Source organism: Mustela putorius, unplaced genomic scaffold (assembly GCF_011764305.1).
Source record: "Mustela putorius furo isolate JIRA1106 unplaced genomic scaffold, ASM1176430v1.1 tig00000596_pilon_pilon_pilon, whole genome shotgun sequence".
NCBI lineage: Eukaryota > Metazoa > Chordata > Mammalia > Carnivora > Mustelidae > Mustela > Mustela putorius.
The window spans coordinates 10,915,795-10,942,711 of record NW_025421428.1 but is presented as its reverse complement, the minus strand read 5'-3'; the positions used below and the strand labels follow the sequence as shown (position 1 = coordinate 10,942,711).

At 56.9% G+C, this 26,917-nt stretch overlaps 2 protein-coding genes across 18 annotated transcripts in view; one reads left to right on the top strand and one right to left on the bottom strand.

Annotated features, from left to right (window-relative positions):
• FNBP1 (formin binding protein 1) overlaps positions 1 to 7,023 on the top strand; it is a 143,465-nt gene extending 136,442 nt beyond the window's left edge. For 12 of the 13 annotated variants that reach the window (XM_045082595.1, XM_045082594.1, XM_045082593.1 and 9 more), the window contains one exon: positions 29 to 3,288. In XM_045082595.1, coding sequence (XP_044938530.1) covers positions 29 to 207 — 179 coding nt within the window. In that variant the 3' untranslated portion in view covers positions 208 to 3,288. Of the gene's footprint in view, positions 1 to 28; positions 3,289 to 3,964 lie in introns of those variants that run through there. The other variant, XM_045082583.1, reaches the window with a different exon arrangement.
• A 3,388-nt stretch (positions 7,024 to 10,411) lies between these two features.
• Positions 10,412 to 26,917, bottom strand: part of USP20 (ubiquitin specific peptidase 20) — a 43,179-nt gene continuing 26,673 nt past the window's right edge. For 3 of the 5 annotated variants that reach the window (XM_004757118.3, XM_045082580.1, XM_045082582.1), the window contains exons 11-25: positions 26,007 to 26,454; positions 25,583 to 25,723; positions 25,183 to 25,298; positions 24,731 to 24,903; positions 24,073 to 24,167; positions 17,771 to 17,804; positions 17,525 to 17,570; positions 16,514 to 16,694; positions 16,302 to 16,428; positions 15,556 to 15,725; positions 15,383 to 15,464; positions 14,338 to 14,446; positions 13,393 to 13,501; positions 12,386 to 12,457; positions 10,412 to 12,025 (exon numbers count right to left, since the gene is read on the bottom strand). In XM_004757118.3, coding sequence (XP_004757175.1) covers positions 11,865 to 12,025; positions 12,386 to 12,457; positions 13,393 to 13,501; positions 14,338 to 14,446; positions 15,383 to 15,464; positions 15,556 to 15,725; positions 16,302 to 16,428; positions 16,514 to 16,694; positions 17,525 to 17,570; positions 17,771 to 17,804; positions 24,073 to 24,167; positions 24,731 to 24,903; positions 25,183 to 25,298; positions 25,583 to 25,723; positions 26,007 to 26,454 — 2,064 coding nt within the window. In that variant the 3' untranslated portion in view covers positions 10,412 to 11,864. Of the gene's footprint in view, positions 12,026 to 12,385; positions 12,458 to 13,392; positions 13,502 to 14,337; positions 14,447 to 15,382; positions 15,465 to 15,555; positions 15,726 to 16,301; positions 16,429 to 16,513; positions 16,695 to 17,524; positions 17,571 to 17,770; positions 17,805 to 24,072; positions 24,168 to 24,730; positions 24,904 to 25,182; positions 25,299 to 25,582; positions 25,724 to 26,006; positions 26,455 to 26,917 lie in introns of those variants that run through there. The other 2 variants (XM_013058638.2, XR_006607452.1) reach the window with 2 other exon arrangements.

The following is a 26,917-nucleotide window of genomic DNA, read 5'->3' as shown; positions in this document are numbered from 1 at the left end:
CTGACCCCTTCTGGTGTTGCTTCTCCAGGTCAGAATGAAGGGACCATCTCCGTGGCTGAGGGAGAAACGCTGTACGTGATCGAGGAAGACAAAGGTGACGGCTGGACGCGCATTCGGAGAAACGAAGACGAAGAGGGTTACGTCCCCACCTCGTACGTCGAAGTCTATTTGGACAAAAATGCCAAAGGTGCTAAGACTTATATTTAATACAACTTAAAAAAAAAAAAAAAACCTGTAAAAAAAAAAAAAAATTGGAGTTGTCTGTCCCCACAACTATGACTGTTCCGGGCGGTTCTTCCAAAGCCGGAGGACCCCGGAGTGCGAGCTGCCCCGTGGCCACGTGGTGGGCTGGTGGGCGCTCGGCACCCGAATTTCCTTGGCCGGTGTTGACTAGAAAACGTTTCACTTGCTCGTGGAATAGGACACGGAAAGCTGCCAACTGCCAGTTTACAATTTTGTCATTTGAACTCAGATAAACAGTTCTTCCTCTGGCAGTATCTGTAGGTATCCAAAAAAAAGAAAAAAGTTGCCTTCTCGCTTCCAATTGCTATTTCTGAATTTTAAAAGTTCACACACATCAGCAGGGTGGGTAAGACTCCCGTTCTGTTTCTCTCTCGCAACTGCGGTGAGCGCAACCCCCTTAGGATGTTACGTTTTGAAACTTCGTAACTTGAGCCACACTGGTTGGTTTGGTCTTACAATCATTTGCTTTGGAGGAAGTCATCAATAAAACCTCCCCCTCCTCGAGGAAAGAATAAGACGAGTCCTAAATTGGTACTAAATGTGTGTATTTTTCCTTCAACGTGTTTAAGATCATTGGTAGATGGTCGTGTTTTCCTCTCCCGTCTGCATGATCCCAGACAACCAGCTGAAAACTGGAAAAGCTTGGTTAGCGGTTAACCAGTAGACTTGTACACGAGGCCCTGAGCTGCCCGCTGCCCTTGACAGAGACGATCAGATGCCCTAGTGCTGTTTTGGTGACTGACCAAAAACCCAGCGTGCTTCTGCCGGAGCTTTCTACACACAGACCTCCCCCTCCCTGGAGGACTGGAGGCTCACTGCTTTTGCAGACGTGTTTTGGGTCGGTTGGTTTGTTTTTTTAATCCTTGGCATCTTTAAGACCCAAAATATGAATTTACTGAAAAATCATTTTAGAATTGCTTGCTCGTTTTATTTTACATAATGAACCATAACCAGACTAAAATATTTCACGGTCTTGAAAGGGATCTGGGTGGGATTTGCATTTTTTTAAATCGGCAGCAGCGTAGGTAGTAAAATCGACCACAGGTGTGCCCCGCCCCAGCTGTGCGCCCATTTCGAGAATCTACCATGCGGTCCTAGAGAACCAGCTAGCTATGAAGGGCTCACGACCGAGAGGTCAGGTTCTGATTTTATTTGGCTTTGAGAATTACTTATTTTTGTCCTTCCTACTTTTAAATAGGAAATTAGCTCCTTGCTTTTACACTGTGAGCTCCTTTTATAAGCGCAAATCGATTTCAAGTTGATTCTACAAAAAAAAAAGCGGATTTTAAAAACAACAGCAGGGGATCCCGATGTTACCGGTTCTTGTGGATTCTGTCAGAAAGTTTTCCTCATTTCCCCAGGACCACCAGAATGGAACTTCATGAACGTTCATGACAGCCTGATTTTTAATACACGGTCTGTTGTTAAATACTGATTGGTTGCCAGGAAGTTGCAAAGACCGTACAGAGCCGTCCCGTGTACCCTGCGGCAGGTGGCCCCCAGTGGTGGCTTCTGAGGGACCTGCAGTACAAAGGCCCAAAGCGGGAAACGGACATTGGTCAGCCCGCTTTTTTAAAATATCATTTTGTGATTCTGGTTTCTTTTGCCTTGTTCTGCCTTTACTGACATATTATCGATAAAGCCATTCACCCCGGACCCCAGGCCCCTCAAGAAAATTTGTTTCTGTTCCCCTTTGTGAGTATTTGCCACAAGTAGCTCGGCTGACCCTGCTGAGGCCGCGGGGTTCCTCCTCTTCATGAGCTGGGGGAGGTGACAGCGCTGGGCATGGACCCAGGGGAACAGGGGACCTCAGCTTTTAAAACCAGAGCGTTCTGTCTAATGATGGGACCCGGTGCCAGCCCGTGAACTGCTACAGGAAGTGAACCAAACACTGACAAAGTCTTAAAATGGCCAAGAGGACCAGAGCCTTTGGAAGCCTCCCTTGGAAAGTATTGCATTCCATGACGTTGTTGTGGGTTTATTTATTTAGGTGTTTTGTTTTTTTTTTCTTAACAGTTGTGCAAATTTGATTCAGAAAACGGCTCAGTTGGTTTGTAGGGCCAGGGGTGGGGGTGGGGTGTTGATTTGGGGTGCATAATTGAATACTTGTGATGTTAAGTTGTGTGCCCCAGGCCCTTAGCACAGGCAGCTGCGGATGAGGGATGGAACAGTGCCTCGGTGCCAGCCGGTCAACACACCAAGTATTAGAAGTCCTGAAACTACTCCCAAAGAATCAGAATTCCCATTTCTGCCCAGAATATGCTTGGGTATTTTTCGACCCCCTCCCACCACCCCTGGTTATCTGCTAAAATGAAAGAAGCCAAGTCTCGGCTTGTGGGTAAAGTTTTCTCCTTTTATTTTAGAGACGCATTTCGAGGTTCCTTGTATAGGCATAGAAGCCTGTCTTCCCCACGGGTTTCTAAGCTTGCGGGCACCCCCAAGAACGCTGCCTCCCACCAGACCCCTCCCAGCCCGAGGGGCTGCTGCTTCCTCATGCCCAGAACTCAAAGCACTTGTGTGTGTGTGTGAGTGTGTGTGTGTGTGTGTGTGTGTTGTCTACAATGTGACTATTTAATAATTGCCAAAATATTTAGACTAGAGGAACGTCCAGTGGTCAGTTGGATCGCGACTCTCTTCTTTGATGGTTCAGTTTGGTTTTTTAAGTTGCTTTCTGTTAAATATGTCCGAAATCCCCCCGCCCGCCCGCCCCCCATATATTTGTATATACTGCCGTTTAAAAACTAAAAGGATGACTTGAATTCCTTGTTTTAACGTTTGACTCTCTTGTCTGTTTGTTTTATTGGTGATTCTGCTGCCTAATGACCGTTTTTGTTTTGTAACCGCTGGGGAGGCCGGAAGGACTAGGTCCCCCGCCGGCTGCTCAGCCTTGACTTTATTGTAGACACTTGTGTTCTGAGTAAGTTTTGCTCCACCGCGGCCAACATGGTTGTCTCTCTCTCTCCTCACCCTGAAAGAAACGAATCTGTCTGGCTCCTCCTGGTTGTACCCTCGGTATCTGCCTCTCTAATAAACGTATTTTTCTCAGTGTTGTGTATTTTAAGTGATTTTTCACCTTTTCCGAGAAAATGATTCTGTGTAATCTGGGCATTTAACTCTGTTGTCTTGAGTCCTGGGGACCTTTTCCGGCCAAATGCTTTTTTAAAATTCTGCCCTTCCCCCCGCCCTTTTAAATGATGACACCTGCTCTGTCTCTCGCCCTGTGTGCACCTGAGGGCTTTCCGAGCCTCTGTCTCCTTCCTCTCCTGCCCCCTCCGGATGAAGAACTTTCACTGTTGATTGCTGAGTAACAGGTTTTTTCTTTTCACCAAGATTTTACTGGTTTTTGGTTTTGTTTTTGTTTTTGTTTTTTGGTGAAGCGCCGACAGTGTCGGTCAGGGGAGAGAATCAGGCCTCGAAATTCCTTGCATCCGCCTGGAAAGCGGGTTGCATTTCTTTCTTCCAAAGCTCAGCGGACCCAGAAAGAGGGGTCGGGGGTGGATGGGCGTGGGTCTGCCGCGTGGACCTCTCTTCCCCCTGAAGGGAAGGCTGGCCCCTGAGGCGACCAGAGACCGTGAAAGTTCCTTATCTCCGACGTGTGCCCCGTGGTAACACTCCACGCTCTAGAGCTGTCCCCCTCCCGGGCGGTGCAGACCAGATGCCCGCCCCGGGCCGCCGGCCTCCCTCTAAACACTCTTTCTCTTTCTGTCTTTTTGTGTTGTAGATCCCTAGAGGCGGTTGCAGGAGCCAGAGCCTCGGTGAGCCTTCCCCGGAGAAACCCTTCGGTCTGCTTGTCTCCACAGGCCTGGGCGCCCGCTCGCGTAGACAGCTCCCGGGCCGGGCCGGGCCGGCCTGCGGTCCCCTCTGTCTTCGCGGCCTGAAGCCACATCCTCTCCTGACCTGCCACGCGGCTGCTTGCCTTTTCCTTTCTTTGCTCCCGACAGCATGCTTCTCGTGGCCCGTCGCCCCCCGTGGCCCCGTCTGGCCACCTCTCCGGGGGCAGGTCTGTCCCTGTCGCCGTCCCCACCCCCCCCCCCCCCCCCATGGGGCCACAGAAGGCAGCTAGACGCGTGTTCCCTCCTTCCCGGGCCCCTGCCTTGGCCCTCAGTCTACCTGGCGCGTCCTGGCCTGTCCATGGTTCACACTGTGCCTTCCGTGAAAACTTCGCCACCGGTCTCCCCCCGGGAGACTAACAGAATCTGGACAAGGAGGGTCAGGCTTGCGCTGGGCAGACTGAGCGCCTGAATGTCACAGGTGGGTTCCCGGGTCCCGAGTCCCTTCGGTGGTCCTTTTCTGCCTAGGGGTCCTCGCCTCATACTAATCATCAGCTCTTGCAACATTTCCTGGCCTGAGAGGGTCCATGGGGCACACGCAGGCACACAGCCCCCTCTGTGGCGTGCACGCTTACACACACACACACACACACACACACACGTTTTGATTTGGGGCTTGTGCTCCGTGGCCTGAAAGGTCTACACTGGAAGTCAAATTCCATCTCTTGAGGGCCACACGCAGAGGCTTGTGTCCTGCCATGGAGTGAGGGAAGGTCCCAGCCCACCGTCTCCCCCACCATCGCCCTGGGAGCGGGGGCCGCCGGGCAAGGCACTTGGCGGAGCCAGAGGCTCACCTGGGCGCTAGCTCGTTGCAAAGTGAGAATTCCCGAGATTCCCATCATAGGATTCTAGCACTTTCCGCACCAAAGACCCCGTGCTGCTGGCGGTCCTTCGGGTGACCCTGCGGCTTCTTATGTTCTCACGTGCTCCGCGGGCCATGGAGACTGGATTGAGTTGGGTTTTGAGCGAAGTTCCCTTCCTCTTATGGATCCTTGAGGAAAACGTGAGACCACGTAGCCCATGGCCAGGCATGCCTTAGGGCGGCGTAGCTTCCCGTCTCTGGTGCCGACACAGTCAGTCAGAAGTCACAGGCTGTGAGTTTCTGTGAATGAGAACCATCCGAAGCCCAAGAGGGAAATCGGGCCTCTGTCTTCTCTCGTGTGGCTGTTGGTACCTGGGTGGTCACCTCGAACATCCTTCATTCTCCTCGACATTTATGAATCTAAGACAAGGATGTCTTCCGGGAGCCGAAGGGACAGGGACAGGAAGGACAGGTGCTAAGGGATGGGCCTGTGTTCAGCGGCCACAAAAGGGTTCCTCTCAGCAAACCAGGGTTGACCACGACTGCACACCTGCTTCTGAGAGCAGCTTGGTGACAAGAAACCTCCAGCAGGCAGATGCCTGGGGTAAGCAGGTGACGAGGAAGTGGCTTTGGGTTTAAAGGCGAGCGAGTGAGCCTGAGCCGCCCCCTCTTCTGTCTTTCTGTCTGCGCCTCTGTCTCTCGCCCTGAAGGGGGCAAACCCTTCAGCAGAAGACCAGCCACCCACCTGCCCGAGGGGCTCGGGGCTGCTGTGTCAGCAGCGCACCTCCCCTCCCCACGGCGGCTGCCCACCTCCCCTGCAGCGGGGGCCAGCGCCTCGTGAGAGGGCTGCTTGTGTGTCCTTGCAAACCAGCGGCTCCACAGAGGGCTTCTCCACCAGTCGGGGTGGGGAGCAGGGAGTCGGTATCTCCACGAACTCCCGAATCTCCCCAGGCCAAGCGGACCGCTGTCTACTCCGCAAGGATGCTAAATGGTTTTTTTAAATCGGTTTTCAGGCCTCGGGAATGCATGTGCATTGCATCTTCCATACTCTGGGGTCAGGATAGATTCATTTCTCGCAGCGTAGGGAAAATGGTATCAGCTACAGTGATTTGTTCTTTTAGTGTCTGCTAAGCCCAGTATAGACTATGCTCGTATCTTGTAACCCCTGTGCCTTTTTGTTTTTTTTCCTTCTGTACCGCCTGCGTCCAGCAAGGAACGGGTCATAGGTGCTTCTCCGTGTTAGCCTTGGTGCGCTCCTTCCGGCGGGGCCGTGCGGCCGTGTGGGAAGGGGGGCGCTGCAGACCCGAGCTCGTTCAAGGAGATGAGTTGTTAGAGGGTAGATGAGGTGTCTTCTCTGCTCTGGGGATCCTCCTGGGAAATTCGTCTAGAGGACTGTGGACCAGTTCCCGTAGAGTAGGGGAGCTTCCCCATCTGCTCCGGGGGATCCCCTCCCTCCCCTCTTGGCCTGTCACTTCTCCCCAATGCTAGAATAGTGTTATTGTAAGAATGACTAAGTTTTAAGACAACCTGCCCTGAACGTGACCTAAAGACAACGTGAAAGGGAGGAACTTGTCATTTATCCTGTTTTTCCTTTGCAAGATAAAAAGGCACGGAATGCTGTCCTGGGATTTTCCTTTGGGTCTTTCGCGCACGCTCCCCTCGGGAAGCTTCCAGGCTGTGAGGCTCAGGCCAGATAAGCTGTAGCTTATCTCGAGGGCAATAGCCCAGGGCCCCCGCTTAGGCGTTCTGGTGACATTGTAATTACGGGAGAGAGTTCAGTGCACGTGGAAAAGTGACATGGATGCTGAGTATTTTTCCAGAAATCTTAGTTTCATACTTCCTCATGCCTCTGCCTCCCTGCGCTTGTGACGTCAAAACACTTCTTTAAAAGAGCGATCCAAAAATCTATTTTAACCTGATGTTGAGCACCTTTAAACGTTTTGGTTTATCTGTGTGTGTGGCACTAATTCTCAACTTTGGAGGCATTTCAGTGTTGTAACGGCCCCCTGCCATTGTGAAGGATCTGGAGTTGCCCGTTTGTCTCTGGAGATGGAATTAAACCAAATAAAGTGCTTCCATTGGAAGGCTTATATTGACCTTGTAACTATATGTTAATCCTCTAAACGTTAAATAAAAGTATAACCTCTGTTATGTTGTCATGGGACTATTTCTGACACGAAGAGGGGACCCCGGGCCTGGAAGCAGGCGGGGCCCCGGGGCTGGGCCCGTGTGCCCCTCACTGAGTCACCACGTGAACCCGGACAGTCCCGCAGCCATCCACTCCGGCCAGGCTTGCCAGTTGTACCCACCACCCCATCTGCTGGAGGACAACAAGCTGCCTGGGACCCTGTGATGTGGGATTCGGGTCGGTTTGGTGCAGGGATTGGGGTGGGTGGGGCTCCTTAGGAGCAGCAAATGTGTTTTCTGTGCATCTTCGGCAGTCGGCTCCTCTAGGTCTTCAGGGCTCCCATTGTGGGGGGTGGGGGAGCCAGGACCACAGGGCACGTTTGCTTTCTGTGGGCAGTCCGCTGTGACCAGTGCTGGAGCCCACCCTCTCGGGAGCCTGGGGGCAGTAACCAGGGGCTCCCGCGACACTAGAGTGGGGAGGACCGCCAGCCCTGCTGCTTGCGGCTGTGCGCAGCGGGAGGCCCCGATTCCAGGTGCTGGGGGGGGGGGATCCCAGCCCAGGCTTTGCGGGGAAGGTACAGTGATTGGTGCCCACACCTCTTTAGGTCCTAAAGCCCCTCAGAGCCGTTTTAGAATAGTCCGGAGGGAGTGAGGCTGCAGAGGTGCCAAAAGGCGGGAGGCCACCAAGAGGCTGGGCTTCACCTTGGCCCCAGCCTCCCCCCAGAAATGGATGTCGGTGGCCTTCAGAAAAGCAGGGGCTCCTGACTTCGAAGGCAGCAGCGCGGCAGGGGCCTCGCCGGCTCCGCAGCCCGCCCCGGGGCAAGGCCAGGCCTTGCGGGCCTCCCCCCTGGCCTCACGCCGCACCCAGGCCGAGCCGCGCGGCCGCGCAGGTGGTGGCGACCCCTAGCGGGAGAGGGGCCAGCACGCGAGGGGAAGGACGCCCCAGGGCAGGACCCGGTGTGTGCGCGGGGTGTGTTCAGGGGCCCCTCTTTTAGTTAAAGGAGAGAGATCTCTGGAGTTGCCGGACCCGCAGGACAGCCCGGACATCCAGCTCTGAATCTGCAGCCAATGTGAGGCGCTGGGGGCCTGTGCGAGGGGGGCGCTGGGAGGGAGGGGTTGCCCAGCCAGCCAGCCTAGCCCAGTGGGGCTAATGTCCCCGTGTCCTGGGCGGTGAGGAACCCCCATCCCTGGCTGGAGGAGGCCTCCTCTTCCCTCCCTGGCCTCTGCTGTGCTGTTCTGAGAAGGCGAGGCAGTAAGCCTATGGCTAGCACCTTCTCGGACCCAGGATTGAAGTGCAAACCCGGCACTCAGCAGCCACTTTGTGAACACCAGGAGCTGGTTCCCGGAGGTGCCTCTGAGAGGCCCTGCTTCAAACACTACCTGTCCAGATGGTGCAGTGAGGGACCCGTACTGGAATGACCTCCCGTCCGCTGGGGGCATTGATGGGCCCCACAAGGTGGAGCAAAATCTGAGAAAGGCCCCAGCGTGCCCTTGTCCTCAGAGCTAAGGGGCCAAAAGCTGGGAGAGGAAAAGTGGGGATCTCCTCATTCGTAGCTGCTGGGCCCCAGGAGGAGACGGGGGTCGGGAGGTGGGAAGGATCCCAGGCAGCATTCTGCCCCTCGGCGTGCCCGCCCCCCCACCGCACCAGGCTGAGCCCTGTCCCCACTCCCGGCTCCCCAGACCCCACCTGGGCCAGGCCGCTCGCTGGTCTCAGATCCAAGGACGGGCTGGAGACGGCGTCCTAACACGTCCCTGGGCCAGCTCTCCAGAACAGTGTCCTGCACCGTCCCCGGGCCAGCTCTCCAGAACAGTGTCCTGCACCGTCCCCGGGCCAGCTCTCCAGAACAGTGTCCTGCACCGTGGACTGCCCTCTTCACAGCCTCTCCTGAGGGCCTTCATCTCTTCCACACCCTGCTCCTTGGCGGCAACCAAGGCTCCTCTCCGCTGCAGAGAAGAGAGCCAGAGGGAGGTGTGATTCCAAAACCCCACTCGCTTCCCCCAAGGCTCTGGGGGGCTCCAAACCAGGCGGTGTCGGACTGGCAGATTCATTTGTGTTTTGCACTGAACTTGGGCGAGAACAAAGGTAGGAAGCCATACTCCGGGGAGCGGGGACGGGGGGCTGCACCTTGCAAATGCATTTTCTGATGCAGGTTTGTGAGCAGAAGCTGTGCCCAGGCAGCAGCTGGGAGCGTGTGGGCGCCCCCGTCCGTGGGGGGAGGCAGACTCTGGCTCCTCTAAACGGGGCTGCTGGAGAGAGACCCGGCCCGATTGGGGCTGGGGGGCGCCTGCGGAGGGAAGACAGGAGGTGGCCTCCCCCGCTGCCCGCTGCTTCGCGGCCTCACTCAGGGTGGGAAGTGAATGAACACACACAGTCTCCTGTTTTGTCTGCCGATTCCAGCCTCTGAGTTTGGTGGAGCCCCTTAAAGCCTGGTGTATCGAGGGAAAATAGGAAGGAAAGACTGAGGTCAATTGGTACCTCCGTTTTCTCCCCAACCTTCCTGCCGTACAAGAACCGAGTGTCTCCAAACCTCCGACATCGGCCAATGCCCCGGACGGAACTTCTTCTTTCTCATCTCCCGCAGAAGACAAGAAAGGCCAATCACAAAACCCGTACCACGGAATTCCGTGTGCACGACGTCCCAGTGGGAGCGGAGCTGCGCGGCAGATGCGGGAAAGCTAGAAAGAAGAGCGAGGGATGAGAGACAGGCCCGGAGCTTCTTCTGGGGCGGGACGAGGTGGCCACTGTGCTCGAGGGAGCCGTAGGGGTTCACGGGGCTCGGGGTGCTCACAGCGGGGGGAACCGTTCCTGACGCCGAGCACCGTCCGCGCCCGCTCGCGTCTGATGGGCTTTCACAAGCATGTTTCAAATAACACAAAACTCTCCTATTCGTCTCTCCCCACCAAGCCCCAAGGAGTGTAAACAAAAACCAGCCAAAACCACAGGGAAGATAAAACGCGGGGAGCTCCCCAGGCAGGACCTCAGCAACCGCGATGCTGGGATTCAAGGAGCCGATGTCCGCTGTCCGCTGAGGAGGGAACGGCTCCTCCAGCCGTCGAGCCCTTGCCCGGCCCCGGGAGGGTGACCCCAGCCCAGAGGGGTTATCCTGAGTGGCCAAGGCGCCAGTACGGGACCAGCCCATGGATGTGCTGGCCTTACTGCCACCCCCACAACTGGCCCCACTTCTCTGGGGCCAGGGCTGGTTCCAGGAAAAGGCGGCACACGTGCGTTCGCCGCCTCCCTTCCCTGTCCGCTCCCGCGGCCCCCAGGGGCGGGCTGGTTTCCGAGCCCTGCCAAGCCCTCTCCTGTGTACGCTGGTGCGGGCGGCTCATCTGCGCACTCCGCCGCACCCCCAGCGCAGGCCCCCCACTGACAGCGTGACCTGCCGCGGGTACAGATGACAGCCAGGCCTGCGGGGATGCATATGTATTTATTAGGACATTCTGAACACCAACAAGGCCGCGCCGACGGCGGGGACAAGTTTACGACCTGGCGCAGACTCTGTCACCAGCAGGGCAATGCCTGGCCACCCAGCCCCGCCGCAGGGACTGGCTGCAGCAGGAACTTTCAAGACTGTAGCAAGCGTCAGGGGATTCCAGAGCGGCTTGTTCTCCAATGGTGATTGCGCGCTGCCTCGGTGGCGGAGGACCCGGGTAGAAGGACCGTAGAGTGAGCTTCCCGGGCTCTGCCGGAATTCCAGCCGCATCTGCTTCTAGAGACTAAAGGCCACGGTGTGTGGGGGCCCAGGTCCCAAGGCCCCTTCCCCACGCCCCCTTCCCTCCAGTCCCAACGAGGTGGGCATCTCGCCCCAACTGCTTCGTCCAGGGGCGTGGGTATCCCCAGAGGCAAGCCCGGCCCCTTGCGCTTGTCCCAGCGCCCCAGCGTGGCCCGTTTCAGCATCCAGAATGGGCTTCCCCGGCCGATGTGAGAGCTGCCCTGGCGCCACATCTCCCCAGGCTCCCCGTGACAGTGTGGTGAGAAACAGGGAGCCACCCCCCCCCCACCCCAGGGAAGCCACATCCGCAGCAAAGGATAGTGACGCAGGGTACTTCTGTCTCATCATCTGGTTCCCTGCTGGGGACGGCGACAGCCAGTCCGGGGAGCCAGCTCGGCAGCACGGGGAGCCATGGACCAGCTGCCTCCAGAAACAATCTCGCTCAGCAGAACCAACCCCCACCCTGGGTCCCCATCACAACAGAGTCCAGAATCGTCAGTCTGCAGGAGAAACGCTGAGAGCAGCCCAGGGTTCCGGAGCCTTTCTGTGACACCAGGGAATCGGGCCAAAGCGGGGCCTAGGGCAGAGGCACCCCCCGCTGCTCCAGCTCGGCCCTCTGTGCCCCAGCTTCCTGCTCTGCGTGCTGGGTGCTGCGCAGCACCCAGAGCTCCTCCTGCCCTGTGGTCTCTCGGTCACAGCCCCTGACTTGGAGCTCCAGGGACCCAAGCTGGGCCTGAACAAGCAAGAGGGCAGGTGGGGGACACAACGGCCTTGACAAGTGGACACAAAGACCCAAGTTAAGGAACGTCGTAGAGCCCTGGTTGTTTGAAGAGCCCGCAGCAGGTGTATTTCCTGATCGCGACCTCACTCACTGGGACCCAGATAACTTGCTGCTTCTGGGCAGAAAACTTTCTGCCTGGATCTCCCCAGCCGCCGCCTCTCTTCGGGGCACACACACGCCCTCCACAGGGAGAAGGGCCAAGGCGGGGGCCTGTGGGGACACTTGGGTCACTCGGCCCAGCGGGGCTCACGAGAGGGTTTTTCCAAACAGTCTCCCGGAAGGTGCGTTCAGGGCTGCGTTCTTCCAACACACGGGGGGCGGGAGAGGGTCTCTGCAGAGCGAGGGGACTTACAGGCTGGCCCAGCAGGTCACATGGCCCGGGTCTCGGCTTCAATCTTCTGCTCCCCATGCAGGCTCTCTGGGTCCTGGAGCTGGGCCATGCTCTGTCGGATGGCGATCTCGGGGCCGCCGCCGTACAGGTTGTTCAGGTAGACCCAGGTCTCCTCTGAAATCTGCCCATAGTCAGCTCCTGCGGGGCCCCAGAGGCCAGGTGGTCGGGGCTGCGCCTGCGCTGCCCACTCACCTTCCCTGACCCCAACTCCCGCCCCGAGAGGCCATGTCTTGGCAGGGGGCTCTAGGAGCTCCGTGCGCTCCCGTGCAAAGCTCTTCCAGAGCAACCTCAGGACACTCCAAGGGACGTCGCTTCTCCAAGGACCCCGGAAGGCACATCTCTGGCTGCCACCCGTTTCCCAGGGTATGGGGTGCCCGCAAAGGGCAGGCAGAGGCTGGCACAGGGCCTGGGTAGGACAGGCGGGGGCTTCCAGTGGGACTGTGACCAGCAGCCAGGAGGGACCGTGGGGAGGCCAGGGCTGGAGGCGGCGAGACTCACCCTGCTTCAGCTGGATGTGGCCGCTTCCTTTGACCTGTGCGATCCTGCTGTTGTCGATGGGCCCGGGGGGTTCTGGAACAGACCCAGCTCAGGCTCAGCGCCTCGGAGCCTCTGCGGCAGCGGGAAACCCACCTGCCCCCACCATGGCCCTCCACCTCTCTGCAGGCAGAAGCCATTCTCAAAGTGTGACTCCGACCCCATGACCCCGGAGAGGCTGTCCGGGGCCCACAGGGGCTGGGTGACGTGCTCACGGGGGCACGGGCCGGGCACCGAATGCTGGGCCATCAAAGCAGGAGAGCCGGAAGGGACCTAAGGCATCCCAGGGATTTCTGGGACTTTAGACCCTCGCTGAGCACCATCCCCTAAATCACGCAGCATCCTCGGCAACCACGTGACTTAAGAGCTGTTTCCAGAGGCCAGGGAGAAAGTGCCCCAGGAAGAGCCAGCAGAAAGCAAAGCTGGGGCCTGAGGGCGGGCTGCAACTCTGGAGCATAGCCCCGGCCCTACACCAACACCAGGGAGCCCCCGGGCCCCTCCCCTCGCCCTGAGGCCTGACTGGTGCTTAGGCCCCGAAAGGCCCATGTTGGCCTGCTGCTGGCCCGGCCAGGCCCCAAGCGCTAGTCTGGGAGCCCGTGTGTGGGGCTCGAGGGTGGGAGGGTGTGCCGTGGGCAGGACAGAGCTCGGGCTCAGCCGTTTCTTGCTGGGGCCTGTGGAGGCTTCTGGGAGGCTGCCTGGTTCCAGCTCTGGAAAGTGAGCGGTCAGAGGACACCGTATCCACGTTCTTCTTTCCCAAGAGCCTGAAGCCATCTAGCCACTAAAATCTTTCTTTAGGGCAAGCAAACCCCCAAAGAAAAGTGCCCGGCAGGAGGGAAAAGCACCCGTGGGGACAGGACACGAGGGAAGGGACAAGGAAGACCACGCCAGTCCTGCCGCAGCAAGAAGCCCCCCCCCCCCCCCGGGGGCAGGGAGAACAGGGGTGCGGCTGGGCCAGGCCGTGCTACACTCACCGGCGTCCTTGCCCTTGCCCTTGACAAAGGCCTCCCACTCCCGGAACCACTGCATGCTGATGCAGTAGATGACGCCAGGGGACTCCTCGGCCTGGAAGGCTTTGTTCAGCTGCGCAGAGGGAGGGGAGGGTCAGCCCCCTGCCGACCGCCCTGTCCCCCCGCCCTCCCCACCTCTTAGAAAAGCCTGGGCACTCTAGGTAGAAAACTGGGGAGCTCCCAGACAAGCTCGGCGAGCGCTCTGCCGCGGTCCCAGCCCCCCGCGTCTGCAGGGGACACTGAATTTCTTCAGCTGAGGTCCCAGGCCGAGGCCCCCCCCCGCCCCATTTAAGGGAAAGCACTGACTTCTTCCGTTAACTCTCCTGACATGTCGTCTTCTCCTGGGCACAAAGCTCAGCGTCCCTTAATGTCTTTTACCCACGCTCCACTCCGGAGGGGCGGTGGTCCCCAGTCACCCTGTCCCCAGCAGCCCCAGGCCACACACACACACACACCTGCTTCCACTGGCCATTTCGCCACTTGTTTTCACTGAATGCACCTTTCCACGTCACTCTGTACAGCCCCACGGTTCTCACTAGCGGGGAGATCTGCCCCCCAAGGGACACGGCCAACGTGTGGACGTGATTTTTGCCGTCATTGGCATGCGGGGGCCAGGGACGCTAACTGTCCTTTCACGCACAGGACAGTCCCCGCAGCAGTCACCCCGCCCCGAGCGGCAGGGCTCTCTGTCCTTTCCACGGCGGCTCAGCAGCTCACCCAGCGGATGGACCTGAGCCTCCGGAACCTGACCCTCCGGCCAGCAAAGCCTTCAGTGTCCGGCCACTCTGTGCTCCCACGGGACAGGTCTTCCACGCGGAGCCCAACCCCACAGGGCTCCTCAGTCCCCAGCTCCCCACCTGTCCCCCACAGAGGCCCCCATCCCTCCCCAGTGCCCCTGACCATGCACACCTTAATGAAGGTGTCGATCTCAATCCGCCTGCGCTTGGCCAGCGCCTCGATCTCCACCTGGCAGATGGAGCACACGTACAGATGGTTCACGGCAGGGCCACCCCCGAATCTGCGCCCGGAGGAAGGGCAGAGAGAGAGAGAGAGAGCGAGAGCGAGCGAGCGCACCCTGAAGGGAGAGTTTCAGAACATACCAGAGAACCAGGACTGCCCTCTACCTGGCAGCTTTCTCCTGCTCCCGGGGGGCTCCCTGATGTCTCCCCTGGCCCAGCCGCGGAGCAGCCCTGAGCGCCCTGGTCAACAGACCATGGCCTGTTGACTTTCCTGTCGCCCTCAGACTGGCAGGGGGACCTGAGTGTCAGCAGGCCCACGGAGCCCGGCGGCCACTTGCCCCAGGGTGGGCGTGTCACAGAGCTATGTTTACAGGCTGAAGGGCAGACTAACAATCTTGCTTTCCCTCTTGGCTACCAGGCAGGAGCTGCTGAGGCCCGTGGCCCACCTGGCCAGACCCTGGGGACAATGTCAAAGGGAGGCAGAAGCTGGTCCCTCTGCAGGCAGGAGAGCGGATTCCCACAGGATATGGGGACACACTTCCCTGTGGGACCCTGACCCACCTGCCTACCTCCAGGCTGAGTTTTTGCACCCGACCTGCCAGCGGATGGCAAAGCCTGTCTGGGGAGCGGCCTCCTGGCCTATCTGACTGCTCTCCCAGGGGCTCACATCCTGCCTGCCCATCTGCACGGTGACCCGGGCCCAGGTGTCCGCAATGTGAGAGCCCCGTTCTGGCCCTGAGGGACTTGAACCTGGAAGCCCAGGCCACCCGAGCCGGGCAGCTGGAGCCAGTGCCCCGGGGACTCTCCGTGAGAGGGACCCGCGGGCCACGCAGGAGCCGGTCTCCCTCCCTCCCAACAGTCAGGGTCTGACAGGCGCCCCCAAGCATCTTCTCCGCGGGCTTGTGCAAGGGAGGCTGACGGCTGCTTCTGGGCAGCGTGGGCCCACGGTGGCCTTTGTTCCCCGGGCTCCCCCCGCCGCACCGGCAGCGCCCTACCTGTTGTACAGGTGCTCCCACACGTTCTGGGGCAGGATCACCACCAGGTCGTCGATGTAGTGGTACTTGTGCGGCGGGATGCCTGTGGAGGAGGCGCAGGGAGGGAGCACCAGGGGCTCGGCCGGCTGCCCCCCGCAGCCCCCACGCCCCGGTCCCGGAGGAGGCCCCCTCACCTCCGTGGGAGCAGAGGAACGTGTGATTGGTGATGGGCCCAGGCTCGGCAAACGTGTTGAACTTGTTGAGCCATTCCCGGGACACGTAGAACCGCAGCAGGCTGGGCTCCCGCATGGCAGCCAGGGACACGACCTGCTGCCGCTCCCGCACCGCCTCCTCGCTGCTCTTCCTGCCGCAGGGCCGGGGCAGGGGGGCGGCAGGGTCGTTCCGGGGTGGTGCAGGGTGGGCAGAACAGGGGTGGGGCGGGGTGGGCAGAGCAGGGGCGGATAAGGGTAGAGCAGGGGTGGAGCAGGTGTGGGGGCAGGTGTGGGGGCAGGTGTGGGGCAGGAGTGGAAGGGGTGGGGCAGGGGAATTAGGAGCAGCTGTGTCTGGGCTCCCTGCCAGGGGTGTGTCCGCAGCCACCAACCACTGCCCTCCCCACCCCCAAACCCCGTAGCAGCCCGGCAGCCTCTCAGAGGCCCCACTGCCCTGGCCCGAGTGCTGGCCACGATGGCTCCATGGGAGCGCCACGGAAGACCCAAACTCAACTTCTTGGGTTCCCTGCTTTCCCCACGGCCAGAAGGTTCTTTCTTACAACCTGACACCCTTACTGCCTAGAGCCTAGAACCTTCCAGGTTCCACCTCCCTCCAAAAGCACCCGGAGCAAAGCCCCAGAGCACAGGGGCTGGCCATCCCAGGCTCACAGGCCACCCATCTGTCCTTGAGCTGGACTACGCCCCACTGTGACAGCTGCCAGGGGACCTACCGGTAGAAGAGCACATAGGCCTCAGCGTTCTGCACCACCGTCTCGTGGACCTCGGTGACATACTGGTCGTCAAATTCGTACCACTGCCCGTTGATCACATTCTGGCAGTAGGCGATGTAGTGGCCACCTAGTGGCGGGAGGGGCAGGCTGATCACAGACACCCTGGGGGACAGGGACAGGGGTGATGTGGGGAGGGGAGGGGGCTGACTCACTGCCTGCTGTGCCATGGTGGCAGATGACCGAGAGGAGGTCGTAGGTTGTGATCTGGGACTTGCACTCCTTAGCAAGGAACGGACGCAGGTCAAGTCCCTCGAGGGGGAAGGTGACGTGGCTGCTGATTTTGAACGAGTACATGACCTCGTGCCGGAAGCGCTTCAGGTGGATGCACAGGATCTGGAAGGCAGGGAGGAGGCGGCCGTCACTGCAGGCAGGGATGCCCTGAGCCCTGTGACCAGGAGGGGGCTTGGGGCCGGGCTCTGGGACACCCACTGGCCACTGTTTGACCCACTCAGGGCTCGCCCTCCAGGCGAACACAAGAAACCGAACGCCAAGAGCCTTCCAGAGGCCCAGGCTGGCTGAGGGCTCCCGCCTACTGAGCGCCTGGACACACGGAAGAGCTCCACATGGGAGCCGAGTTGGCCCGTGGCCTGTCCCCTGACCAAGGCACACGAGACGGCAGGGCCATGGAGACAGCGCGGGCAGCCAACACAGTCCCCGAGGGCAGCACTGGTCCGTGAAAGAAGCTGACCGTCAGAACCCTGACCACAATTTTTTTCCACGCGGGCTTCCAGAACCTGCCTCCCGGGCCACACTCCTCTGTGCTCTGGCCACACGGCCCTTCCTGGGCTTGGCCAAGCCCATTCCTGCCTCCACACTCTGCCCACCTGCTCCTTCCCAGCTCTCCCTCCACAAGGCTGACGCCAGCCCCCGTGCTCAGGGCTCACGTGACCCTCTTCCTCAGAAAGGCCTTCCCCAGCGCAGACAGCATGGTGGCCCTGTCCCTCCCCACACACCTGCCCTCCTCCAGGTGGCACCCTCTGCCCCACACCTGCAGAGCATGGGGGAGCTGACAGAGGGTCCCAGCAGTTCTCTCGGACAAAGCAGCAGACACCCCCCTGTCCCAGGCCTCTTCAGCTCAGGCTCCCTGGGATACAGGGTGACCCACTGCGCCACCGCACGTCAGTCAGCAGCAGAGAGAGCAGGCGGGAGGCTTCTCCACTCACCTCAGGCAGCCGCAAGACTTTACAGTACTTCACCCCGTTCCGCAACCTGGCAGGGAGGAACAGGGGAGAAGCAGTGAGTGTCCTGGTGTGGGGACAGAGGGGCCCAGTGAGCACCCTCCCCCCACGGTCACCTCTGTGAGGTCTGGATCAAACTCTCTGAAGGAACCGGGGAAACACGTGGGACACAGACAGACCGAGGGGTCAGAACGGGAATTTGGGGAGAAAGCCCAGAGCACACACACTTACTTTTTACACCGTTCACAGCTGTACATGTTGTCACCTAGGGCAGGAAATGCAGACAACGGTGAGTGGCGGCAGGACGTGGGAGCAGAGGTGGACATAACAATCTATACTTACGGGACACAACCCGATACGCCGCCTGCAAGAGACTCGCTTCAGCTCTCAGGGCACACGGGCTGAGAGAGAGGGATGGAAGACATTCCCAGCAGACAGAAAGCAACAGAGCAGAGGTGCGTCTACCGACATCACATACAACAGATTTTCCGTCAAAATCGGCCAAAGAGACAAAGAGGGTCACTGTACAGTGGCAAAGGGTGATATGCAGCCAACGCCACAGCACCTAGATATTTCAAAAGAACATTAACCAAACAAGTAAATTGTAAATGGAAGGGACAATGAGTCAGCAGGACAATAATACTTAACACTTTAATATCCTACTTTCAACACTGGGCAGATCATCCAGGCAGAAAATGACTAAGGGAACTAGACCTGAATGACTACAGGCCAAAAAGACCTAACAGACATATATAGAACATTCCATCCAACAGCACCGGAATGCACATTCTCAAGTGCCCACAGAACATTCTCCAGGATAGCTCCAGGAGCTGGGCCACAAAGCAAGCCTTAATGAATTTGGGAAGATGAGTGTATTTCCAACCACAGCGGTATAAAACTAGAAACAATGAGCAGGAAGAGAACTAAAAAATTCACAAACAACACACACGTCAACAACCGACAAGTCGAAGAAAAAAATCAAAAGGGAACTCAGGACGTATCTCAAGACAAATGACAATGAAACCGCAATGTACTAGCATATATGGGGTGCAGCAAAAGCAGCTGTAAGAGGGAATTTCATAGCAATAAATTACACTAAGAAAAAAGATCTCAAATGAACAACCAGACTATACCTCAGGGAATTAGACAATGAAAGACAAACTCAGGACCAGCTTGGCAGGAGGCAGGAAATGAGAGAGATTACAGCAGACGTAAGTGAAAGTGAGATGAAGAAAAGAACAGGAGGGCGCCTGGGTGGCTCAGTGGGTTAAGCCGCTGCCTTCGGCTCAGGTCATGATCCCAGTGTCCTGGGATCGAGTCCCACATCGGGCTCCTTGCTCTGCGGGGAACCTGCTTCTCCCTCTGACTCTGCCTGCCACTCTGTCTGCCTGTGCTCGCTGTCTCTCTCTCTGACAAATAAATAAATAAAATCTTTAAAAAAAAAAAAAAGAAAAGAACAGGAAAATAATCAGTGAAACTAAGAGTTGATTTTCAGAAAAGACAAAATTGAAAAACTTTTAGCTAGGTTAGCAGAGAGAGAAAGAGAGAAGACAAGTAAATTGTAAATGGAAGAGCACTCTTGGAACTGACGCCACAGAAACACGGAGGATCATAAAAGGCACGAGAGAGTAAACTGTACACGAACAAGCTGGACAGCCTAGAAGAAATGGGAACATCCCTAGAAACATACAACCTGCCAAGATTGAATCATGAAGACAGAAAAGATCTGAATAGACCAATCATGAGGAAGGAGATGGAAACAGTAATAAAAAACAAACATAAAACTGCCCAATAAATAAAAGTCCAGGACCAGATGGTTTTGCTGGTGAATTTTATCAAACATTTAAAAAAAGAATTAACACTAATCCTTCTCAAACATTTCCAAAAAACTGAGCCGGGGGCGGGGGGTACTCTCAAACTCACTTTAGGAGGCCAGTAGCACTCTGATATCATAGTGAGATAAGCACATGATAAGAAAAGAAAATGACCGGCCGATATCCCTGATGAATATCGATGGAAACTTCTCGGTAATATTCTAGCAAACCAAATTCAACATTGTATTAAAAGGATCACACACCATGTTTAAATGGAATTTGAATGTGGAAGGTAGGTATAGTTTATCATACACAAATCAATACACACGATACTCTACATTCATTGAGTAAAGGATAAAAATCAAATGATCCTCTCAACAGAGACAGAAAAATCACTTGACAGATTTCAACACCCTTTCATGATAAGAGCTCTCAACAAATTGGGTGTAGAGGGAACATACCTCAACATAACAGAGGCCATCTAAGACAAGTCCACAGCTAATAACATCCTCAACAGTGAAAAGCTAGAAGTTTTTCCCCGGAAATCGGGCACAACAGAAGGGTGCTGCCTCTTACCACACCTACTCAACCCAGTATTAGAAATCTTAGCCAGAGCAATTAGGCAAGAAAAAGAAATAAAAGACATCCGAATAGGAAAAGAGAACGTAGGAAACCTAAGATTCCACCAAAAAACTGTTAGGACGAATCCATGACAGAAAATACAGCCCAAGGTTCCTGGCTCAGAGCCCCTGAAGTCCTTGTACTTTCCTAAGTACTAAGAGCACTGGGAGCATCATTTGTTCTGGCATTTGCTCTCTGACCCTGCTTCCTGCCACAGGATTCGTAAGTCCCCTGGAATTTCCTAGGTAATGATGGCGACTTTTGTTCTAATGAGGTGACTCTGGGGCACCTGAGTGGCTCAGTCAGTTAAGCCTCTGACTCTTGGTTTCAGCTCAGGTCGTGATCTTAGGGTCATGAGATCGAGCCCCACATCGGGCTCTGTGCTCAGCATGGAGTCTGCTTGAGATTCTCTTCCTCTCCCTCTGTCTGTCCCCCTACTCACATGTATACTCACTCTCTCTCCCTCTAACATAAAAAAATAAATAAATAAAATCTTTCAAAAAATAAATAACAAGATGACTCTGGATGGTTCCAGAATCAGGGCTGGTCACCAGAAAGACCAAGCCATGATTAGAAGTTGGGAAATTTCAGCCACACTGGTGTTCTACAGAGAGGAGTTCATAACTGATCACGCGTACGCAAGGAAGCCTTCATAAAATCCCAATGGCGTGGGGTTGGGAGACCTTCAGAGCTGGTGGATGCATGGAGACCAAGGGAAAGTAGGAGTTCAGAGGCTGTGGAAACTCCACACCCCTTCCCACATACCCTGCCCTATGCAGCTCTTCCACCTGGCTATTCCTAAGCTACAGCCTTTTACAATAAACCAGTCACCTAGTAAGTAAGGGCTCTAGCAAATTTATCCAACCCAAGAAGGAGGGGTCAGAACCTTTGATCTATAGCCGGTCAGTCAGAAGCACAGATGACAAGCAGGACTTGTGATGGGCTCTTGGGGAGGGGAAGTCTTATAGGACTGAGTCCTTGACCTGTGGGATCTGATGCAGTCTCCAGGTATCAGTACCACCACTGAGTTGAATTCTCAGTACCCAGCGGGTGTCACATAGCTGCTTGGTATGGGAAAACCACCACGCATCTGGCACCAGGAGTCAGGGTGATGGGACAAGGACAGAGCTGTTCCTACACAAAGACCAAACTAAGTGAGAAGATCCCGCATTCATGGGTGAGAACGACAAATACTGTCCACCCAAAGCCATCTGTAGAGTCCATGTAATCCCTGCCAGAAGTCCAGTGACACTGTCCACGGAAGTAGAAAATAATCCTAAAATTCATACGGAACTACAAAAGATCCCAAACGGCCAAAATAATCCTGAGCAAGAACAAAGCTGGAGACACCACATTTCCTGACTGCAAACTACGCTACAAAACGACAGTCATTAGCACAGTATGGTACTGGCAAAGCAGCAGACACACAGACCAAGGAACAGAATTGAGAGCCCAGAAATAAACCCGTGAGTCTCTATGGGCAACCGCTATTTGACGAGGGAGCCAGGAATATTCAACGAGGGGAAAAGAGAGTCATTCAGTAAACGGTGTTGAGAACACTGGACATTCACATGCAGAGGAATGAAACCGGAGCCTTGTCTCATACCCTGAAATGGATTAAAGGCTTAAACAGAAGACCCGAAACCATACAAGTCTAGAAGAAAACATAGGAAAATGCTCTTTGACATTGGTCTTGGCAACGCAGGTGTGGATAGAACACCAAAAGCAACAAGACCAAAAATAAACCAGTGGGAGCACATCAAGCTAAAACGTTCTGAACAAAAGAAACAATTTGCAAAATAAAGCAGCAACCTACAGAACAGGAAAAAATATTGAGAAACCATGTGTCAGATAAAGAGTTAATATTCAGAATATGTAACGAATTCATTCAAATCAAGAGCAAAACAAACTGGGGCGCCTGGGTGGCTCAGTGGGTTAAGCCGCTGCCTTCGGCTCAGGTCATGATCTCAGGGTCCTGGGATCGAGTCCCGCATCGGGCTCTCTGCTCGGCAGGGAGCCTGCTTCCCTCTCTCTCTCTCTCTCTGCCTGCCTCTCTGCCTGCTTGTGATCTCTCTCTGTCAAATAAATAGATAAAAATCTTTATAAAAAAAAAAAAGAGCAAAACAAACAACCCCCCCCCAGATAATCCGTTCAAAAAGTGGCAGAGGACCTGGAGAGACATTTTCCCAAAGACAAACAGATGGCCAACACGTACATGAAAAGATGCTCAACAAAACTCATCACCAGGGACATGCAAATCGGAACTGCGGTGAAATACTACCCCACACCTGTTTTAGAATAGCTATAATTAAAAATATTTTTTTTTAAATGAGGTAACAGGTGTTGGCAAGGATGTGGAGAACAGGGAACTTGTGCACTACTAGTGGGAATGGAAATTGGCACGCCATCAAGGAACACAGCATGGAAGTTCCTCAAAAAATTAAAAATAGGGGGCGCCTGGGTGGCTCAGTTGGTGAAGCATCTGCCTTCGGCTCAGGTCATGATCCCAAGGTCCTGAGATCCAGCCCCGCATCGGGCTCGCTGCTCAGCCAGAAGCCTGTTTCTCCCTCTCCCACTCCCACTGCTTGAGTTCCTTCACTCGCTGTCTCTTTCTGTCAAATAAATAAATAGAATCTTAAAAAAAAAAAAAGAAAAATAGGACGGCCGTATGCTCCAGCAATCCCACTGCTGGGTATGTATCCCAAGGAGATGAAATCGGTCTAGAAGAGACAGGTGCACAGCCATGCTGGTTGCAGCAATATTCACAATAGCCAAAAGGCAGACGCAACCCATGTGTCCACTGAGAGATGAACAGATAGATAACACGTGGTCTATCAGTGGAATACGACACAGCTTTAAAAAAGGAGAGTGCTGCCTGGGTGGCTCAGTCAGTTAAGCGTCTGCCTTCATCTCAGGTCATGATCCCAGGGTCCTGGGATCGAATCCCACATGGGTTCCCTGCTCAGTGGGGAGCCTGCTTCTCTCCCTCTCCCTGCTGCTCCCCCTGCTTGTCAAATAAATAAATAAAATTTTAAAAAGAAGTAGTAGTAGTAATAGTAGTAGTAGTAGTAGTAGTAGAAAAATTAGTAGTAGTGGTGGTAGTAATAATAGTAGTAGGAGGAGGAGGAGGAGATTCCTGGCATCTGGGTGGCACAGTCGGTTAAGCATCTCCCTTCGACTCAGCTCATGATCCCAGAGTCCCAGGATCAAGCCCCACGTTGGGCTCCCTGCTCAGAGGGGAGTCTGCTTGTCCCTCTCCCTTTGCTCCTCCCCCGGCTTGTACTCTCTCTGTCTCTTGCTCATTCACTCTCTGTCAAATAAATAAATAAAATCTTTTTAAAAAGGAAGGAGATCCTGACACCTGCTACAACACGGATGAACCCAGAGGATGTCACATTGAGTGAAATAGGCTGGTCACAAAAAGACAAACACCGTATGAGCTGACTTAGATGAGGTCCTTAGAGCTGTCAAGTTCAGAGACAGGAAGTACAAGGATGGGCGCCAGCGGCGGGGGAGGGGAGAACAGAGAGTTGCTGTCTTGGGGTAGAGAGTGCCCATTTTGCAGAATGAGAAAGTTCTGGAGAGGGACTGTACTACAGCGTGAACATAGTCAACACTACTGAACTTTACGCCTCAAAATGGTTAAGATGGTGCATTTTAAGTCATGTATATTTTGCCACAATTAATTTTAATTTTTAGAAGAGCTTTCCCAAAGGTCTGTTAACATGCCAACCACGCGACAGAAAAATGGGAGAAGCACAGGATTGGGAAATTTCAAAATAGGAAATAAAAAATCGTCAAAGCACTTACGAAAACTGCCCAAACTATTGGTAACCAAGGAAATGCAAAATTAAAGCACGCATTGTTTCTGCCCAACAAACTGGTAAGCAGAAGCAAGAGAGGCAAAGCCCTACGAGCGCTCTAGGCAGTGGGGCTGGGAGGACACGCAGGCCCCGGCCCGGCCTGACTGATGGGGGCCTGTGGGGAGGGGCGGAGGGATGTGGAAAGGCGGAGGTGGGTGTCACTGACAGTGAGTTCCAGAAAGCAGCCGCGAGCTCACCCGGCAACCCCCTCCCCGGCCCAGCCCACTCCACTCACCCTTCAGCTCATCGGCGGCAAAGAAAGCAGCAAGGCAGTCCTCCAGGGTGACGACCGGCCCCCAAAACCAGCTGGGGGTACAGGATACCACAAACCTAGGGAGACAGAATGGGGGTGGTGTGTGCCGCCAGGGCCCAGGCAAGACTAAGACCTGGTCACTTGGGGCCCAGGGATGCATCTTGGCCGGGTGGGTGGGATGAACACCTGGGACCGGCAGCCCAGTGGCCCCAGGAGAGGGACACCACCTCCCCCGAGCCTCGTCTTCCCACCTGTGAAGGGACCTTGGTCACACTGGCCCGTCCTCCAGGTAGATGGGACCCTGACATCACGTACGTGTAAAGAGGGCCTCGTGGCACACAGTGGGGGCTCCCGAGAGCTGCCCACCGCTCCCCCCACTGGGCCAGGCCCCTCTCCAGCTGCCGCCTGCTGACTCCCTGTCGTTACCTGCCTTCAGTCCCAACCCAGGCCATCCCAGGGTGGCTGAGGAAGTCCCCACCGCCCCCTCAGGAAACAGCTGCACATCCAGCTGTGGGTGCCTTCCAAATGCCTGAACTTGGCCCTGCAAATGCCTGAACTTTGCTGTTCACGGTCTGTTGCCTGCCAGGTCCAGGGCAGTCTCGGGTCTGCCGAAGGCGGGAAGGTGGGAAGACAGGTGCACCTCCGGATATACTCCACGATGAAGGCGAGCCAGCCCTGGGCGGCATAGCTGTCCCCGCAGGCGCCCGGCTTGGCCGGCACGTTCTGGTAGATGGCCGAGTGCAGCTTGGCCAGGTCCTCCTTGCCAGGAATGGGCAATGACAGGTCCTGGAATGTCTCCACCGTGGTGGAGACCTGTGGGGTTGAAGGTCAGCCTGGGTTTCCACCTTCCGGGGCTCCACCCTGCCCAGACCAAGCAGAATCTGCAGCCTGAACCCCAGCCACCCGATGGCAGGTAGAGGACAGAGTGTCTGCTCCCCGTCCCCTGGACCCTGGCACCAGGCAACCAGAGCCCTCCCCCTTCCAGAAAGGCAGGGGCCATCAGGTGGAGAAGCCACTCCCCTGCCCCCACCCCGAGGGGGGACCACCAGGCCCCTGAAGGCTGGGCCCTGGCTCTCCACTCCCAGGGCTCACCCTGTCACAGGTGAGACACTGCACGAGGCTGAGGATGGAGCCGTTGAAGATGTCGGAGATGACGCTGCGGTAGGGCTGCTCCTTCCGCCTGCGGCTGCCGGCACTCAGCACCTGGGCTGGGGGCATAGCATGGGACTAGGCCCAGCCCCACCAGCCTGTCTGGGGTAAGGGGCAGCACTGGGGCTTGCTGGGCCGGGACTCGGGGTCCTGTGTGCGTCACGTGTTGGGATATGCAGTTCCCTCCCAGGGCCTCGGTCATGTCAGTAAGAGGGGCAACGCCCGCACCCCTATGGCATTAGAGGAGGGCTGGGAGGCGCCGCTGCTCAGACGCCCCGCATTCCCAGCCCCAGCTGCATGTGTGGGTGCCCCGCAGACCCCCTCCCTGCCCAGTCCTGCCAACCTTTCTTGAGCACGTACGAGGGCCCCATCCTCACGGGGCTCGAGCGGGGAGGGCTGCCGGCCAGCTTGGCGTGGCCCTCGTGGTGGTGCGCGGGGCTGCAGGGGCGGGACGAGCTGTGCATGTGGGCCTCGTTGTCTGGCTCTGAGGGCAGAGAGGGGACCGCTGCTGGGCTGCGGTGGGGAGGCACGTCGGCTCCACAACCCGGCCAGGAAGAGGACCCACTGGTACCTTCCAGGGCCCAAGGCCCATTGTATGTTCTCTGCCCTCTGCCCACCCCGGCCCCCAACCCAACCTGCAGGACACCTGTCCTCCAGTGTCATGGGGGTGCGGGGCGGCCGGGCAGGCTGAGCCACACCCCGGTTCGGAGCGGGTCCGGCCTGCTACAGGCGTGTAGGAGGTGCTGGACCAAGTGGCTGTCTGGCACCTGGGGTCCGGAAGGGGCTGGAGGAGCCCGGCAACGGTGGCTGGGCCTCCGAGGGCTGGTCGTCAAGGGCGGCCATGGCCGTGTCCACATCGGCGTCCTCGTCCACCTGCTCGGAGCTGGCGCGCTGCTGGCCCCAGGAGAACTTGCGGTCCTTCATGCGCTCCTTCTCGGAGATGGCGCGGCCCGCCTCGTCGGGGATCAGCAGCTCCGCCTCGGCCTGCGAGCTGGCCCCGCTGCGAACCTGCCCGTCGCCCTCACCCCGGTCACTGCTCGAGTCGCAGGACAGGAACTCGTCCTCTGACGGGCTCCGGTCACCCTCCCGCTTCTCATCCGTATCGCTCGAGTCTGAGTCCTGTGCCTCGGCCAGCACCGTCGCAGCCGCCACCTCCGGTTCCTTGAGCTCCTCGTGGAGCTGGTCCATCAAGCAGCGCAGGAACTCCTGGGTGTCCTGGAAGCAGCGGCTGCATCAACAGGGCTTTCCAGGGCGGAGGACTCTGCTGCCAGCGCCCCGCTGCTTCTGGGGGCAGGGACAGCAGTGGATCCATCTCTGGGCCCTCACAACACCCGCTAGAGACCTACGGAGCGGCCCTAACAGCCTCTGTGGCAGTTCCATCCATCCCCGTCCTAAGGTGGACACAGCAGCCGGAGCCTCCCCTCCCACCATACGGCCGGCCGCGAGGTGGCAGAGCCGCGCCCCCCGCCCCCCAGCAGGTCTGTGTGATGCCCCAGCTCCTGCTCCTAAGCACCCTGCCGCCAGCTCAGTGCGGGAGAGCGGAGGGGTCGCGTTCAGCCTCGAAAGTCACCTCGCTTCCCATAGGAGGGGACTCCAGGGATGGGCAGGGAGCCTATGGAAGCAGGAAGGGGCCCCCAAGACGCAGGTGCACGTGAGGGCTCAGCTGAGTTTTGTGGGG